Source organism: Saccostrea echinata, unplaced genomic scaffold, assembly GCF_033153115.1.
Source record: "Saccostrea echinata isolate AGI-Se365-2 ecotype Australia unplaced genomic scaffold, CSIRO_AGI_Sech_v1 ptg000009l, whole genome shotgun sequence".
Taxonomy (NCBI): domain Eukaryota; kingdom Metazoa; phylum Mollusca; class Bivalvia; order Ostreida; family Ostreidae; genus Saccostrea; species Saccostrea echinata.
The window spans coordinates 52,902,763-52,922,800 of record NW_026889758.1 but is presented as its reverse complement, the minus strand read 5'-3'; the positions used below and the strand labels follow the sequence as shown (position 1 = coordinate 52,922,800).

At 33.0% G+C, this 20,038-nt stretch overlaps 1 protein-coding gene across 2 annotated transcripts; it reads right to left on the bottom strand.

The window, feature by feature from the left end:
• Window positions 1-1,162: 1,162 nt before the first annotated feature.
• Window positions 1,163-19,786, bottom strand: LOC133183089 (estrogen receptor-like). Of its 2 annotated transcripts, none has more exons than XM_061318030.1 (9): window positions 18,852-19,786; window positions 14,895-15,118; window positions 14,272-14,382; window positions 10,883-10,996; window positions 8,369-8,493; window positions 7,872-8,052; window positions 4,720-4,861; window positions 4,205-4,335; window positions 1,163-2,731 (listed from the first exon to the last, which is right to left on the bottom strand). In XM_061318030.1, the coding sequence occupies exons 1-9, from the start codon at window positions 19,784-19,786 to the stop codon at window positions 2,454-2,456; spliced, it is 2,241 nt and encodes a 746-aa protein (XP_061174014.1). In that variant the 3' UTR covers window positions 1,163-2,453. The 2 variants fall into 2 exon arrangements, with proteins under 2 accessions (XP_061174014.1, XP_061174015.1); XM_061318031.1 differs by lacking the exon at window positions 18,852-19,786 and adding an exon at window positions 17,228-17,370 and having other exon boundaries at window positions 1,187-2,731.
• Between the last annotated feature and the right edge of the window lie 252 nt (window positions 19,787-20,038).

The following is a 20,038-nucleotide window of genomic DNA, read 5'->3' as shown; positions in this document are numbered from 1 at the left end:
CACTACCTCTTACAGAACCCCTCTTCTTTTTGCCCTATCTAAATGCATATAACAGAACAAAAAAAACAAAACATGGTGAACATTTGACAAACAGATACTGCTTATACAGTTATCTAAAAGGCAGAAATCTGCTTGGACCAAGGTAAACAAATAAGATTTACTATGATTCAAAGCATGGCATTAAAATACAAAATGAATGCATCTATCTTCTGTTAAATGTATTTTAATGCATCATGCAATATAATAATATACATTAATTTGTTAAAAGATAAGAAGTTAAAAAATTTTATAATCATATAAAGTTCTTGCAAATTTATAAATTTCAAGTGAAATATTAAAATCTAAAAATTAATTGAAGTACATGGTTTTTTTTTAAAGCAAAATTAAACATATAATGTGAATGTCCATAATTGTGAAGTTAATCATAACTTTTTAATAGATCCTTGTTAAGCACAATTAACACTAACAGGGAAAATATTATGTACCAATAAATCAAATACTTTCTTCCACAAATAGAAACAAAAATATTATAAAATCAACATAATTTTGCTTCATTTCATTATGAGTCATGCACCAAACAACCAATTTTATTAATAAAATTTGGCGTTTTATATACCTCAAACTTGAATTTTCTCCATGTAAGTTTAGAAGTGTTATTGTCTATTCCAGATACTTTAATTGCAGTTAATTACTTTATTCCAACAAGCAAAATATGGTATGACTGGGCCATCTTTAAAAAATTGTCCGTTAGCCCTCTTCCGACCGACTGCCCAACTCAAAATTTTTTAAACCTCCAGGAAATGATTATTTTTTAATCATTCCAGAATTTTCTTATCCCAGCAATTAACAGCTATTTTAATTTTGTAAATGCATGTACTTGATCATTGTAACACTAATCTATACAAGCTTATATTTAAAAAATTTCCCCTCACTACCTACCCAATTTTTCTATCCTTAGTCGAGAGATGAGGCAAACAAACATTCTTTTAAAGATGGCTCTGGTTTCATATACCTTTACTTTCAATAAAAAATATGAAATGCATTCAAGACTTACATGTAACTAGCACTTTTGTCTAAACATATACATATGAAAACAGTTAAATTTAGCACTATCAATAAAATTTAAAATTAAATAAAATCTTCATCATTTTTCCCACATTAAATTCATTGCTTGTTGTATGTGTGAGAAAAAAAATTTTAAAAGAATTATTCCACTTATTCAGTATTTCTGATATTTTAACAATCTATGTTTTAAAAAAAATCATGTATATGTATTATTTTTGTTATTGTTTCTGAAATTAAAAAGTAAAATTACCACAATGAATTTAATACAGTTATTTGTTGATCCACTCCATTAAAATTTGTTGCACACTCACTAAATGAATGATGTTCAAGTAATTTTCATTCAAAATAGACATAAAACTTTTTTTTTTTTCAATAGCTATACTACTTAGTTACTTTTTCTTCATCTAATAAAATGTAGTCAAAGGTGAACACATACATGTGTACTATGTACAGAAGGTTTCATACATAAAGCAGGTATAGCTTAAACAGGAGAAGACAACTCTTCACAAGAATCACAAACTCTCTAAAGGATGTCATAAAATTCTACAAGTATTTTGTGTGTAAAAGTAATTGTTCCATCCCTTTAAAATGCCCCCGTTTGACATTTGAATTTTTTTTTTTCACTTGCAGCTTTAAGCTGCTACAGACAGAAAGCACTGTTGATAAATAACAATTTGTTCTCCCCCGTTAGACATTGTACAATCTAAGAAATAAAGTTTAGAGCTGGAAATTCATTTCCAGCTTTTTAAAAAAAGACAACTAACATAAAAATCCACTTGCTGAAGTTCTAATAAAAAAAAAAAAATTGGATGCACGTAATATATACATGTAATGTTTAGGTTGACACGATGAAAATGACAAAATGCAAACATTATAACAATGGATGTCTCACTCATGAAACAAGAACTCTCAATAGTATACGTAATACTTCTTTGTTCAAAGAGCAACATACATGTACATGTATAATCCACAAGCAGTATGTGAGCTGGTATAACAATATAAATCATTATTAACAGACCGGTTAGCTGCTCTAACATCGGATACCTGACATTTACAACTGTAGAAACCATTCTGAGTTAAAGTAGCAAGAGGGGAAAAACTTGTCAAAAAAATGGGATAAACATTTAAAAGATACAGTAACACACCCACAACAATTGGAGCTCATTAAATGATTAATAATTAATTCATTTTGTAGCATCAATACACAAACCTGTAATTTTTTTTATGTATCATTGTTTCTTTTAGTCAATGCATAAATTTTCCATTTTATTTTCTCCTCCTCTCTCTATATAAATATCATTCAAAATTGCATCTGCCAAAAGTTATGTATCCGTCAATATAATTAGAGGATCACCATGGTGACTGAGACAAAAAACATGTACACTTTTTCAATCTCCCTCATTTGAAGATTTCTTCTCCAAGAAGTCCTGTGCATCTAACATTTCTTTCAACAAATCACAAAAAGTCACAGTGCCCTCGGATTTGAGTCTCTGAAAGTACGCAATTCCCCTTTCCCCCGCCTGCCGTATATGTGTCAATAGTAAAAGAACAGAGGGTACATGTCGTACATTGTCGGGGTGGTATTTTTGTGCAGTGTCCACTATGGCATCAAGCAGAGCCTGTTGCATATTGTAAATCTGATTGCAGCTGGCCAGTCGACGTACCTCTACAATGTATAATATATTATATATAGATCAGTCATATTTATGTCAGACTTATACTTAATATATTTAGACCTCCAAAGCCTTATAATTGAGAAAAGATTTACATGTAGTAGTTATATAATTAATATAGAGCTTTATAAGGAAATTATAATTAATGTCAACAATGAAAAATTTCATATCATCATTGATATTATACAGTTAAACTCGTTCTCTCGAACTCGACTGGATCAAGATTTAATTTTTGAGATATCTGAGGATTTGAGATAGCGAGGGTAAAAAACATAAAGAAAAGGTGGTTGGGGCTGCCAATTCGCTTCAATATATCCTTGGTACCGGTATTCGAGATGTCAGTGTTTGAGATAATGTAGTTCAACTGTATCTCTTCAAAACACTAATCTCGTCAATTTGAAAACCTTTATACACATTTAAGATAATTTTTAACATGACAGTTTAACTTATGAGCTGGTGGGTACACAACAATGTACAAATCTTAAAAGCTTGCTTACTAAATACATCTCTTGGCAAAATGACAGCAAATTAAATGAGTGTTAATGAGCCGAAAAATCAAATACATGCAGTCATTGATTTTCAATGACGGCTGGTATATTGATTGATACTGGGGTTGAAAAGGATAAAATGTAACTTTTATAAACATCTGCTGCCTACAAGTCAACAAACTTGCTGATAACTTTTTCTTCATCTTTGATAACAAGCAAGCTGTTACATGACCTCCCTCTGTTTATCTATATTAGCATACAATTTTCTGAATTTTCTCAATATCTACGTGCAATTTTGTCATACACATTCCGTAAAGAATTATCCCTTAACTAGCAGTACAACCATGTGAAATGTGTGGGAGTAAAAATTTCAATTCATTGATTTTCAGATTAAGTTTACAGTTCTTTATCAAATTATTTCAACAGATGGGGCTTCCCCATGATATCTGTAATTAAGACCCATTACTTTAAACATTCTAGGATTGTGTGTGGTACATGTTTCAACTGATTAATGTACACCATACAAGTGACCTTTGAATTCCTCAGGATACCTCATCAATATATACATTATGTACAGCTACATTAAACATCCCAGAAAATGAGAAAACCCTTGCCATCAAATACACTTTTTTTTATTTTTGGACATGATAAAATTATAACTGAGAAGATGTCAAATATAGATGTACTGACCTTTTCACATCTACTACTACCCTATCTATGAATGGTCTTTTTTTTTCACATAAAATTTCTTGCTCTCAGACAATTTTAAGAGTACATCCAGTTAATCAAATACCAAATTACCTATAAAAATGGATTAGCCAACAAGACTAAGTGTTTTACTGCTTACAATCAAGACATATAAAGATCAGACTAATACTAACTTGATCTCGAGTTTTTTATTTTGGCTGTTGTTAAGTCCAGTCATTGAGAACTATAAGTTTATATTAGGATGTTAATGAAGTTTTCTCTTTTAATTACCTGCATTAACGAGCACCATTGCCTGTAACAGTAGAAGCTCGTCTTTGTGTAGGTGGTTCTGCATCATCTGTTCAGACACCGCTGCCACTTGTTCAAAGATTTCAGCCATTTCTATGGTGTTCCAAGATGACCTGTTCATAATTTACAAAACATTGTTTCACATGATAATGTCAAATATATTTATTGTTGATCACATTGTCAAATTTCTTTTTCAGTCAATATACTTTGCAGAAATGGGATTATTTTTCATATGAAATGTTTCTAAACCCATTCTGACATTTAAATGTAAGGCAAGACGTTGAAAATAATGTTTTGTACATAATACAAAATGTATCAGTTCAGGTACCAATTGCATAATATGTATGAAAATAACACATAAAGTATATTGAAAGAAAGAAACTAATTGTTCAGGATTCCCTTTGTCTTCCAATTGACTTTTTCGAAAAAGAAATAAACACAGCCCACTCACTTGATGAGAAAGACTGATAGCATATTGACAAAGATGGTTTCATTACCTGTCTAGAACAAGATCAGGGGCAAAGGCAAGACTTTTGCCCCCATGTTCAATAGATCTAAATGCACAATTCAACAGAAGGAGCTCCATCCAACAGCATTCAATCAAATGGACCTGATCACTCAATGAAAGATCTGTATAACCTAGGGGAAAATAATACACAACTGGTCATTTTAATGGTCAATTCATCATAAACAAATCCTAAATTGCAATCAATGTCAAAATCATGTCTATAGTTACTAATTGGTACATGAAAAATTGTGAATTACTGTCATTTATTAGAACAGAGTATTTGTTCTAGTTTGAAGTTTCTTTTGGTAATACTTGATATTCTTTCTATTTGACTGTTTATTGTTGCTTATTACATGTACATGTATTACTTGAGATGGGGTTGACTTCGAAAAGTATAAAGATTTTTTTTTTTATTTTTTAATATAACTTAACACAAATTTAAGAGATGAATCAGCACACTAAATGAAACTGCAGAATCTATAGTCATTTATTCACAGTCTGAAATTTATATGCTCTGGCTTCCTTTTGCTGAAAAATAATTTTATGGCATTCATGATTGAATTTTTTTTTTTTTATTTTTTTTTTTTATTTTTTTTTTTTTTTATTTTCACTCTCTTTTGTCATAATGGAAATGAAATGTCTTTAAGCCTTAAAACATTGAATTCCTACCTGAAGTCAAGTGTAAAACTGATAAAGTGCTAGAATCCTGTTACATAACAAACATTTTAATGATTGTCTTTGCATCTTTCATGACCATTGGGAGTTTTCTAACATTATATCATGCACCAATGCATGACAACAATGTGCCATCTTATCAAATTAACTCACAAATAAGACATTCCCATTTGCACACTGATGTATCATAATCACTGATCAAAAAACAGCAGCTATGTTTTCTGATGTGAAGGTTGATACTAATTGTGTCGAATTGACCTTGTTTTTAAGATTTTCTAGTGTAATTAATCATTTGTTAGCTGGGTAACAATTTCATTGTGAACAACACTTTTTCTCCCCGATGAACTTAATTATATTGACTATTTTCAGCACTCCATCTTCTTCCATTCAATCATAAACTATATATCATATTGATGGTATGTATAGAACAAAAGATGTCTGCAACACTTATGAAACTTTGATGCTCAATGCAACTTAATGTTGATTAGTGTTGCCTTTATATTTTCCCCCAAGATGTTACGCAATATTGCAAAATTAATCGCTTTTGGCAGAGTATCGATGATTAGGAGTAGTCTATATCTAACGACCTAAAGACAATCTATATCTAAAGACCCAAAGACAAACAAACATCACAATGTTTATATTTCTCTCTCTCTTTTTTATAACCCAGACACCGCCTTGATCTAAATGCATATTTGACTGCATTTTTGACACAGATGATTTCCGATTGAGGGCATGTTAAAAATGTTTCTGGTTCAATTTCATTAGGTTTTTGATGATCATCAGACATTTTCATATGTTTCCCTGGTTGCTGATCACATAAGATTTGAGAGATGTGATTCTTGGAAGAAAAAAAAAATCCATTACCAGCCTATATATCATGTTCAGCTGTTTGAATATATATATATATGTACCCTGAGGTACTTGACCGCTTTCTGTATATTTTCCCCACACACAGTTCTTGTGTTAAGTTAGGCAAAACTTGTTTTGACTATCTTCAACTTTGATCCAAATCATTTTTTCCCTTTCTTCAACACAATTTTGAATTTAAAAAATTACTATTTGTATAAAACTTTGCATCAATTTTCTTTATCATCTCCATTTTTACACCATTAACAGCTGTTTTGTTTGATAAATAATTTACGCATTATTCTTTGAAATTCTGTTGATAATTTGCATGAATTCAGTAACATTTTAAGTTTGAGATAAACAATGTCATAAAAATCCCCCATGCAGGTCCAAATCATGTTCTTTCTAAAAACATTTATCTTGGTGAAATTTTGGTTGACTGAATTCAGACAGGGTTTTTACTTGTAGCAATTAACATGGGAAAATATTGAAAGGTGCAAGATTAAATAGTTAAGCCAGGAAGATTTAAACAATGTAATTATTATATTCAATATTAATATCAAAATTATATTATGCATGAATTATTTCTGCCTTTTGCAAAATAGCATAAGCTTTTGTACCCTATTTTATATCACATTGAGCATCAAAAAGTCAATTTTTAAAGAATAATTAGCATTATATTTAGAATATACATAGGTCCTTCAATAACATTCTAATTTCTATTTAAAACACAATTTTTTAAACTCAACAACACCTACTGCTCCTGAAAGCACCTTTGATTGTCAAGTTTTCTTTTCTGATGGTGCACATATATAATTAAAATCCATGTATCCTAGTGATTAAAAAGATACCTTTTTTTAAGAAGGATAGAGAGAGAAATTCATTATTTTCAGGCATTTGACTTTCTCTTGCAAATCTATGGTACCAGGTACATGGTTCATGAAAGCATGAAATGATATAAGTAGTTTTATTTTTCTCTCTTTCTTAATTTTTAAATTTTGGTGCTTACTGGGTCATCCTTATTTATCCAGATACTATCTGTATACTTTACATAAAACATCATCAACTTATATATTAATCATTTTTCTACTTTTTGTCACCTGAAACAACATGCATTTTAAATCAAATATACATTTAGCTGACTGACTGATAAAAGTACCGGTATTTTTTCTGAACTCATTTTCCACCAGATTTTCTGTGTATAATTTTGCCAATGTGCTTACATAAATATGATCATTTACATAAGTCATTTAGGGACTTATGTGTTACAATGTAAAACATCTTATCTGATTCATTCTGAATGCATTTCACAGTCCGGTTCCCTGGGAACATTTTTGGCCCAGTTGAAAAGATGCACTGCTTACTCGTTACTTGGGACATTTTCAGCAAAATTGAAAAGATGTACTGCTTACTTGGGACATTTTTAGCAAAGTTGAAAAGATGCACTGCTTACTTGGGACATTTTTAGCAAAGTTGAAAAGATGTACTGTTTACTTGGGACATTTTTAGCGAAGTTGAAAAGATGCACTGCTTACTTGGGACATTTTTAGCGAAGTTGAAAAGATGCACTGCTTACTTGGGACATTTTTAGCGAAGTTGAAAAGATGCACTGCTTACCTGGGACATTTTTGGCCCAGTTGATAAGGTGCACTAACTCCCTCTCTGCCAGCTTGACCAGTGAGTTAAGGAGGTGGACTTTGGTGGGAGGCTGACCATGGTTGTGGTGGCTCTCTAGGACAGGCAGGGCTGCCTTGTTCAAGGCCTGAAGAATGGTCACAGTCTGGGACTTCCTGGCTGACTGTTAAACAAAACAGTTTCTAGATTAGATTAAACCTCATCAGATTGATATATCAAAAACTATGGAAACAGTTCATTTCTGTATATCAAAAATGATTTCTTAGTAAACTACCTAAATACAGCTAAATAACTTTTTAACACCTTTTGTTGGATTTATAAAGATTTTTATTTTCATAAATGAGCTACATATATCATGCAATATCCTATAGATGAAAGGATGACTTATTTAAACAATAAAATATGTTTGAAATTATATCTTTGATCTGATCAGACAAGTCCTCCAATCCCCCTGGTATATCTCTCGATGGCTATCTTACCTTTGCTGGGTTGGGGCTGCCACTGGTAGAATTGACCGTGTTGTCGGATGAGTCCGCGCGACTCCGTTTGGTGGCCGTTGGTTTGGACATAGAAATGCTACCTTTTCTTTCCTTTCTTTGACTCCCTGTAAAGACCATATTAAGTTCTATAACTCTGCCCACTTTTTCAGTGCAAATCAATAGAGCAAAAACTTTTGTAGTTATGTAACTCTGTTTGCAACAAGAGTTCATTAGGGAATTCCATTTAATCACGAAAAAAAAACACAGTATGATAAATTGTTGCCATTTTTATCTTTTGTCTTGACAGAAGGTTAACTTTAAAAATAATTGGAAGGAAATATCAAATTATATTTGAAAAACATGCTGTAAACAGTTATCAAGAGAATCCTTCAAATGTAACTGGAGCTTTCCAAGGGTATGAATTGTACACATCTATAAGGAAACAAAAGTCACTGGCTGCAATGGAAATCTCTCGAAGTTCCCCCAAATCATTGTCAACTTTTCCAAATGGAGTCACTTTAATACATTACGCTATTATACAGAACAGATCGCTAGCCAATTTCAAACCACTCGGGGAGCTGCATCAATGCAAATTTGCAGACTTTGCACCAAAAAAAACTGTGTTGACATTTCTCACCTTACCACTGAGTTATCTGTTCCGCGAATCTGTGATGATTTTGTACTTTGTAAACCTGACTATTGACCAACTTTTTTAATTTTTTTTTTTTTTTTTTAGAAAATTGCACAGCTGAATACTCAGCATGCGGAAATATGACACTGAGTACACATCACTTTTAATATACAACACACTGTTATAAGCATTATGAGTATTACCAAGGGTAAAATACTATATTATATAAGTCAAGTAGATTTATCACTTTGTAGTTATGAACTAGGTCTAGGATGCAATTGGAAAAAAAAATCCCCATCATGTCTCCTGAAAAAAAATTTAGTGACTTACTGATCTGTTCAGAAATATGGTGTTTTGCCTCGATCTATATAAGTACAGATCATATTTTGATAGTCTTAAATTGATCTATGTAGTTCTGCTCTCGAATTATTTCTGCACATTTTTGTTATGCCTGTTATATACCACAAATTTAGACCAAGTTCAATTTTTATTTGATATTTTATACTACAGATCCAGTATAATATAATGAAAGCACAGCCAAATGAAAACATGATGGAATGTTACAAACATAAAAATTTGAGCCCTCGCTTCCCTTCCCCCTACCAAAACAAAAAACAAAAAAAGAATGTTTTTTAACATGAGCTGGTTTCAACATAGGTCAATATTATGTTCTACAAAAATTAAATTCTTTTTAAAATTGTTTATAGTATTAAAAATATTCTGTCTTATTGAAAACATCCTTCGTAAAATATCATCATCACCATAAAAATTACCTCTCATCTTTGGTAATTAAAAAGTAATATTTTCTGATATTAACTCTTAATTGGTTTCAAGGATAATAATTAATTTCTGAGATTCTGGGAAAATAAGTATAAAAAGAAAGTCTGCAAGCTGTTACAGATTTTTTTTTTTTTTAGAGACACTGTGACCTTGACCCAATTGTGTAATTATGAAACACATTTGCAACCCACATCTTCCTATAGGAATATGATCTATCTTGTCAATATCGTCCTAGAGATACAACAATAAATGTTAATCACACATTATTAGCCATCAAACAGGATAAATGCTTATTAAAACACCAATTTCCATTAGACAAGAGAGTTCTGATTAATGGATGGATTTTTTTTTTTTTTTTACAGATTTATTGAAAATCAATGACCTCAATTTTACCTTCGTGCAATTATTATTTTTGACAAATTAATTGTTCCTAAAACTGTTATTTTGAAATTTTAGATATTATCTGAAAACTATATCATTTACAAAATGTGCTGGAATTTTTTTTTTTTCAGCAATAGGTAGTATACCGAGTTCATTGACTACCAAGAATACAAAATACTTTTCATAGAAAAAGTGAATTCCCAGTGAATCATAATGATAAAGGTATACATCTCGGCATTTAATAACTAGTAATTAATGAGAAACAATGGAATAGATCAATTCAAACCTCTACAATAGACCGCTTTCCTTTAGACTAATCAAGTATTATATTACTTGGTGTGGCAAAGGAGACAATTTGGCCATTGATTTTACTAATGTCTGGGCCTCAGTGGTGTAGACTCACTCTTCATATAAACCAGATTTAGAACACTTAATTCATGTTTTCTCATTTGCAATGACCACAGACTGGCAACTTGTCTTGAAGATAACAAACTACCCTGCATGCAACAAATCAAAGAGCCCCTATTAAACAATATAAGAAAAAAAAACACTTTTCATGTAATGAGCAAAATAAAATACACTGAATATTAGTCTACTTCAAAGAGGAAAAAACTGCTTTTAAAGTTTGTTAACCTTTCCCTATACACCTCCTTGACTCGGACCATAAAACGTTCACCCAAAAGGAACAAATTCTAAATTGGAGATTTTTCCCTAAAACTTACCTTTGTTCATTCCAACTTCATAGCATTTGCGTAATCTGCATGCCTGACAGGACTTTCGACGATGTTTATCTATAGTGCAGGTATTGGTAGCTGGGCATACATAGTCAACTGGCCCTGAAGAAATATAGAGAAAAAATATCACAAATTACAAATTAATAATGAAACATCTTCATGACTGCTCGAGGTCTATCTACATGAATATTTCATCAGACAAAAAAGCAGGTAAAAGATGAACAAAAATAGCGAGTCAAATTCTTGTCTTAATTGAAACACTGACAAATCATGAAATTGTTGACTGCACTTTCTAAGTGAAATTTTCACCTGTTTTTCTTGATGCACATAAATAAGGTGCCTGGCACTAGAAAAAAGCCTCTTTGTAACAGCCCCCTAGTGCATTACTAACAGACTGCACCCAGAGTTCAAAAGACTGAGGGTGGTATGGAGATGAATGCCTTTGTGATAATCCCTAACTTGACCCCTGGGGTCAACAGTTAAATGTTGAATAATTTGAAGCACAGTAACTTTCGGTGCAGTCTAGGTTCACAGAGTAAAGTAATACTTTGCATTAAGTACAATTTGTTCGTTAATGTCCTTGCACCAACTTACTGCAATTTAACATGAAAATGTTATAATTACCATACCCAGATGGTGTTACATATTTCCTGTAGGTTACTTTTAGTTTTACATGAATAGAATATAATTTAAAAAAAAAAACACATCCACACTCATTTGAAACTTAGCACTCCCTTGTAACACAACTTTCACTCCCCTCTGAGGAGAACGTGCACAAGCTGAATTTTTAATAATTTTATCAATATAATGTGGAGGCAGACCTAAATCAGTCTAAAATTATCACATGAATCAATAACTCTCTTGCGGATAATTTTTCCAGTCTCACACAGTTGTCCTGGGATATGTTAAAAGTTAATTCTCATTTCCCTGACACTCCTTCCCAAAAAATACCACTCTCAATATTCCAATCAGAACTACCAATTATGATGTACTATAAATGCGAACTAAAAAAAAACAACATTTGTGGGTCGAATTCATGTAAAGAATGACATCTCCTGGGTCGATGACCTTTATCTATCTAGGTCACTTGAGCAATTCACTTTTTTCCCCTTATCTTTAAAATAAAAAAATTTAAAAATATGTTCTCTCATTTTCTTTTTAATCAGTTGAATTGAAAGACATGGTATCCCCCAAAATCAGACCAAGAAACCCAGTCAGGGAATGCGTTAGTTCATATATATTAACTTATATAACACTCAACCAGTAATTTTACTAGTTCAACACAAAATAAATTCAAAAAGTAAAAATACGCAGAATGAAAAATGGTTTTTTTTTTCAGAATGAATGAGTACAATTTCTATGTATATCTTACTTACAGAATAACCAAGTCTAATAAGTCCTGAAAACAGTGAAATATATTGTTTACACCTTAAACAGGAAATGCTGATCCTGAATGAATAAACAAACACAATCTTCACTTCCGTGGCTTATACTTTTGAAAATACAGCACAGTGCAAAAATAAGCTCCAAATTAGTAACTTGACCTGCCTCCAAATGGGCAGCCCAGCAGTCAAGTGCAGTGCAACTAAGAGAGTCAATTGTGGCTCTGCATGTCACAGTTATCTCAGAAAGGCACATCAATTACAAATTACACAACACATTGCCCTATATTTTAATGTTTGTAAGCCCATATCCTTTAAGATTATCATAAAAGCCTGCACCATTTTACAAGCTACAAATCCATTACTGGCAAAAAAATAATGGAAAGACTTTTTTTTTACACAATCAGATAAATCACAAGTTCTGTGCAGTTTACTGTCCCAAATGACCTGGATTATCATGCGTGGAAGAACGTTGCCCAATCACTTAGCCCGGCCTTGCTAAAAATGGAATGGTCTTTATATATGCTCTCTGGTAAATCATATATGACTCTTTGATGTACGCTAGCTCTCTCCCAGAAATGTTAATAATGTACTTGTTAACCCTGATTCTTATTATATATAAAAATGATGAATTCTAGAGCAACAAAAAATTTTCATGCCTTCAGATATTTAAAGCTAATAAAAAAAAACAAATTATTTAATTTAATATCATGATCATGGATGGTATTCAAATGTAAATTGTTCCATTAATTTCTAAAGTTGAAAATGTGTGTCATATATCTTGGACAATAGCTAACAAATTATTAAATTATCAAATTAAATCTGAACAGATTAAAAATTAACCCCGGAGAAGAATTATTAAACAACAAATTAATCATTGGGGCTGCATGACCAACAAAATGCATTACAATTTTTACTGGATAAGATTTCTGTTTATTTCACTATGAAAAATATTTGAAAGTCCACATATATAAACAATGCTACATGCAAATTAATACTTACACTCTACAATTTTGACAACTGTATACCATGATGTTTATAAATTATCAGACCATATTAGCCCCCCTCCCCTGCCCCCTCCTTCCCAGTGTTTTCCCTTTCTGGTTCTTAGGGAAAACACTGCCTCCACCCACCCACCCCTCCCCTTGCACCAATCTCCCTTCTAATATTCATATGCACCAGTCTACTACCAAATTTTTTTTGAATTTGAAGAGGACATTGACTTGAATCATGCTGATGTCTGTTTATAGCTTGAAAACCACAAAGTGCAAAACCCAACCATGTTGTGTAAGTCGGGGGTTCATAAAAATAGAACAGACTGATTGCATGTATAGAAAAATTACTTTATCCACAAGAAACTTAAATACCGGTAATCTTGCCCAGACTCTAAGCTTAAATATAGGGTGCAGAATCAATTACTTATACAATTCACATTCACAGGACACCTAGTGTCGATTATTATTGGATTAAATATATATAGCATAATAATTATGTGAGAATTTAATAAAATGACAAAGTCAATTGTTTAGGTTCAGAAAAAAAAAATCTCATGTTGTGTTTTTAAGAGAAAATGATTTTGTTTTCTGTGTTACAAAAATAAGGTATGCGAGACTTTAATCTATTCAATTAATGCTTGTATCTGTCTGGTTGGATGTTGAAGGACAAATGCTTATTTGCATTTCAGACATATTGTCATGAATGCAGTAAAAATGGTAAAAGTACATCATGTGACAGGGGCACACGGGTTTGTCTGGAGCTTGGAGAATTATGGTAGACAGAGCTAATGGATTCAAGTAACCAGAAATATGTTCCCTGCAATCTTTGGGGTGCACCTGCATCTTTCGATAGCATTATGGGGGACAATAAATTCTGCACTGTGTTACTTTTCTACTTACACACTTTTATCTGATCATAAAAACTTTCCTAATTATGTGTAGTGTCTTATCTTAGATTTTCAATTTAAATCAAAACTTAGTTTCATTTCTATTGGTTTACCTTGAATGCTTCTTTTGAAGAAGGCTTTGCATCCCTCACACGACCACACCCCATAGTGGAACCCCGAGGCATTATCACTGCACACCTGGCATAGTTTGTTTGGTCCATGACCTATAAATTGGAACACAGATGACCAATGAATGAGTTATTGTTTAATTATCAATAATGAACAGTATATATATCTATAATATATAGGTCAAAGAGATGTGTCAGTCTGGTCCTAAAAGAAATTAATGTCTGCGGGGACCACAATTATAAATAAATTACAGAAAGTCAGTCAGACATTGATACAGACCTACATTAGTGGTTATGTAAGACCTAGCAGGGACTATAACTAATTGAGAGACTACACAGAATTCTTCAAATTAGATCATTTGTCTGGAACTAAAACATGATGAAACGATGCTTTTGGAATTTTATGAAATTAATTGTCTCAATTGATTATGAACCTTGAACACTGATATGTAAAATATGTCAAATACATGTCATATCATGAATTGTCATGAGGTAATCTTTGACACAGTAAACTTCTTGACATCTCAAGCTTTCTTTTTGACAAAGCTGCCAAATTTGGCAAGGTTTGAATGAAAAAATTAGCCACAAAAGCCATTGAATGTGTGTACCTGTAACTGCACTATGCTTTAGTTTTCTTCCATCTGCAAATGAGAGGGAGGGGTCTAATAGGGGCAGAATCCGTCCATCATGATCCCGGAACTCAAGGGTGGTAGAGGAGGGGACTTGATTATGCATCATGTAGGGCATGGACAGAAAGCTGCCCTGGGGTACCATACTAGGAGAGTGGTGGGATCCATGCTCCTCCTTAGGAACCAGTTTATCAATGGACTCTCTGTAACACACATTAAAAAAAATCAATTTTAGTATCATCATGATCATTTGAATTAACTCTCTCTCTCTCTCTCTCTCCCTCTCTCATTTAGAACTACACAGTATGCCTTAATCTACAGATGCTAAAATATCCCCCCCCCCCCTTCCAAGTCATTAATTATATGCTGCATTTTTATCAAGTCATGCTGGCTTCTGTGCAACTTTTTTGGCAGTTTTATCTAACAACTGCACCCTTCTTCAAATTGGAGGCCTATCATTATGCAACAGAGAGGATAATGGACTAGCACCCCAGAAACATCAACAAAATTACAAAGAATGTCCAATTTAACACATTGCAGGCCATTTAAATAAAAATGCACTACAAGTTTCCCAGCCATAAATCGTAATAATGAGTGACATTCAATCTCTTAGTCAGGTCTGACTTTACTTGCATGTTTTCCACCCTGGAGTCATCAAAGTCTTTAATCTGCTCATAAACTACCAGCCAGAGCTGTCAAAACCCATCAGAGCAGCCAATCAGTTCAAATTCAGCCTTGCAACAACTGTGCTTTGTGTTTGTAATTGATAGAAAAATTTGAGCCATATTTCTTAATGTGTTACCATGGTGATGATGATTACGGGATGGGGTCATTCAGTCAGTGGCCAGTGAAGAGCATGTGTAGCATGCAAATTCTGTAAAATTGCTTTTCTCCCTGGGTCATTTTGACCTTTGATGAAGACAGAGTTTTCCCACTGATCCCAGCTACTTGGTCGTCTTTTTGCCCCTGTACAAGGAAGCATTATGTGCAACCAATAGCTTTTCATTATCAAACATGTCTGTGGAAAAGGACTTTTTTTTAATTTCTTTTCTTAGATTTAAATTTTCACATGATTTAATTCACATCCACAAATGACTTAATAGTGTTTTTTTTAACTTCTTTGAAAAAAAACTTTCACAGTTAATTTCTCTATTTTTTTTTTTTTTTTTTTTTTTTTTTTTTTTGCTGTTTAATTTTTATTATTATATTTATTTGCTTATTTATTTTCTTTATTTATTTTAAATATGAACCTGTTAAAACACCAAGTAAGCTAAATAAAATATATAACTTGCTACAGTTATATGAAATAAATTCACCTTGAGGGCATGTGCTAAAAACAAAATATTGGTGGATAAGTATATATATTTTAATGAATGATGCAATTATTAAACACCTAAAAGTATTAAGAAATTGTAAATTTCCTATGATGTTCAAAATTCTTACTTCTTGCCTTCCCCCTTTTAAATCTATAAAAAAAAAATTCAATCACTTTTTAATTAAGTCACTCTTCAGAATCTTTAGGGGAAAAAAACTTTCTTTGACTAAAATTATTCATTTTACTAATATTATCACAGATTTAGTGTCTATTGCCATGGTTTTTGCAAAAAAAAATGTTTGTTGGTAGTGATTGGTTGGTATTCTCAACATGCTTAAGTTTAACATAGTTTATAATTCATCAACATATATAACCAAATTATATTTTTAAAGGTACATTATAGCCATTTTCCCCAAATGCTGTAATGTCACTTTTTAACTTGAAAAAAAATAATAACTTCCAGCTAAAATCCACAGGTAAACATGGTAAAGTCATCTAATGGGACCTGTTTCTGCCCTATGTTGTGAGGGAATGACAAAAGAAGAGAGAGAATGGATTTGTCAAAATTCAATTCCTGTTTTACAAAGGGTAACTGAACCTTTTCTTACATTAAAGTGATGATTTCAAATTACTAACCTTGAATGCTTTAAACAGAAATTTAAACTGAATTGTTAACCTTATTAAAAACTGAATTTGATGCATGTAAATAAAATAGAAACAGTACTTTGTCTATAAAGGATAAACAATGAACTTCATTATCAACTGCTTATATCCGAATAACTTCAACCCCCCCTCCCCCCCCCCCCCGATCACCATTACTTAACACCTGTTAATTTCAACCTCATAATAATACATTCACAACTTATTTCATGAATTTTCACTTTGGCTTTGTAGTTTTAAGTTGTGCGTTTTACGAAAGCATCAGACTCCATTAAAATTCTCAGATCCGCGCCTTGCACAATAATCCTATTACCGAGTAGGTAACAGGTGAACGTACCCAGACATAGCCGCGCTGTTCCCCGCCGATTCCCTGAGTATCCGATAAACAGTTCCACCGGGATCCGACAAGTCTTGTATAACGTTCAAAGCATCCTCAAATTGCTGATCGTGATATTTTGCCTCCATAGCACCATTGAAACACACAAAGACATTGAAACATGAAACAATAAAAAATCCCTGAGATACGACATTGGTGAGCTGTATTGGTTACATAAAAAGGTGGGTTTTTTCTGAGGTCACTAGGACTACTATTCGAGAGGGTTCAAATACCGTTTCCTCCCTCGCCCTACCCGGCCCATAATTCACTCATTTGTTCATCTAATGTCTGATCGATATACACAGCCACCTAGCTGACCGCTGACTAGCCGGCCGCATGACCTGAATAACACATGTGCACTTTTCGACCGATGGTCAAACACTATACACGCAGTGGCCTTCATAAAACCAGCGGTTTAAATGGACGTCTCGCCAAGCAAAGCGCGCGTCTGCTTAACGCATTTTATTTTAATCAAGAAAAAATTACATAAGTTTAGACAATAATTATAAAGTTACAAATAGGATAAACAAACATTAAAAACCAACTTGGTCTAGGGTACAAAAGAAGTATTTAAGTTATGTATTATACTATTATATATGTACATCATGTACATTGCCTACATTTACAATGACTGTTTTCTCAATCTCACTTTGTATGTATTCCTTGTATGTATACTAGAAACAAAACCCAAATGCCTAACCTAATGAATAAAATATTTAAGCATATTCTTTTTATATATATTCAGTTTATACCCCCCCCCCCCCTTCCCCCCAAAAAGGAACTTAAAAGATCAAGATCGATAACTCCAATTTCTGATCGCTCTGCCGCGAAAATCGTACATTTATTAAAAGAGTTATCTTTCTTACCCTATCCATAATGGCAACTCACGTGCCGATTACAAATAAAACTTCCACCCTCACAATACTGTGGATGCATCTAGTCTTTTATTAAACTTCTACTCCAAACAATGAATTTTTGTGATTGTATCAGTTTTCTTATAGAAGAATATGATAAAAATGAAAATATTAAATGCAAAATTTAGCATTCCATATGGGGTAAAATTGAATATATCACCTTTGAAGATGAAAAATAAAAATTTAAAAGAAGAAGCGATTTATAAATTCAATTTCAAAAGTGTGGTAATTCTTAATTAACAGAGCGTCCTTCCTCTAAAACAAATTCATTCCAAATTCACCGATACTTCTCTCAATCAGTGCACCAATAAAATTAAAGCAATATGAGCTGTATTTTTGAGAAAATTATTTTGCTGTTAAAATGTACTTCTATGATAAATTTGTATGTAATTTAATCCTTTATGATCAATTATATTAAAATAAAGTATCAAATTGTTTCCGAAGAAAGATTTTTGTTCAATGGAATGTATAAGTATTATATAAGAAATCAATATTGTACAGGACGACAGTAATGTAATTTTGCTTCAATCAAAACATGAACAACAGACATTTACAAAAGTGTTTTTTTCTGTCATTGAAATAGTTAATTACAATATTTCCACAAAAATTTCCCACATCGAACTTGCATATCATATTGCTTTAAAACATGGGTATACATGCTGTGAACTTACCTCCTTGACTCATATCCGTTGACAAAGAAAGGGAACGATGCAGCATCTCTGTCCACAGGACTGACTGGGAACCGTAAGTGGTTGTACCTGGGTTCCGTCAGAATTCCAACCAAATTCTTTCGTGAATCCAAATCCTTACGATCTGTTAGGGAGTCATAAGACCCAAGTCCAAAATGAGCCGAGAGTCGTTGCTCAATGTCCCTTTGAACTTGCGAGTCTACGGAACTTCGATCAAAAAGTCTTTCGCGGTTTTGATTCTCCTTCTGAATTTTAGTAGACAGATCTCTTGGTTCTGAATCAAAGTTGTTGAGATAGTATGAACTTTGCAAAGATTGCCCGTACAAATAGGATGGAAAGTAGGCAGAATAGGATGTCGTTGTGGGGCTGGTCGGGAAAGCTCCCGACATGAAACTCGAAGCCACCATACTGTTAATTAAGCGCTCGCTTCCCCTTACTGAGGTAGCTGCAGTTTGGGGATTTGCACTGTTTCCAAATGGTGGCAACACGCTTCCCGCCATTGGTGAAATTGGCGAGGACGCACTAGGAGGATGTTTCTTTCGCTCTTCGCTCGTGAGACTGGCCGTCGTGCTAGCTCGGGAATTTTCACGCGAAGGATCATCCGACTCGTTGCTGGGAGACAGACTCTGGCATGAGCTTCTACCACTAGAACATGACCCAGGGACCCGCTGCTCATCGTTCACTTTCTTCGTGATCAAGTCTCTCAACAGTTTTAGTCCAGATGGGCTTTTCTCGTCCGCGAAGATCTGCGATTCCTTGTCATCCTCATTTTTTTCGCAAATCACGGACACGTCCGATGAGCAGGATCCGGTTCTCTCTCGCATATCCTCATCATCGCTTGGAGTTCGGATTTCGTCAGTAGACATGAATTGCTCTATAGATGTGGGACCACTTTTAGGTTTTTTGGGTGGAGGCATACTGGCTACTTGCAAGTCAACACTTCGATACTACGTCAAAGTGCTCAACTTCAACTGCAATACAAAAAGTGGAACGTTTAGACAAAAACAAAAACAAAAAAAAAAATTCAATTATAAATTAATAAATAAAGAAATTCAAATAAATTACAAGAATATGCACCGATTTTCTCTAGAACAAGTACTATTCCTTGTAATAGTAATGGAGAGAAACGGGGTTGTCGAAGCTGACCGCAATATTTTTGCTGCCTGAAT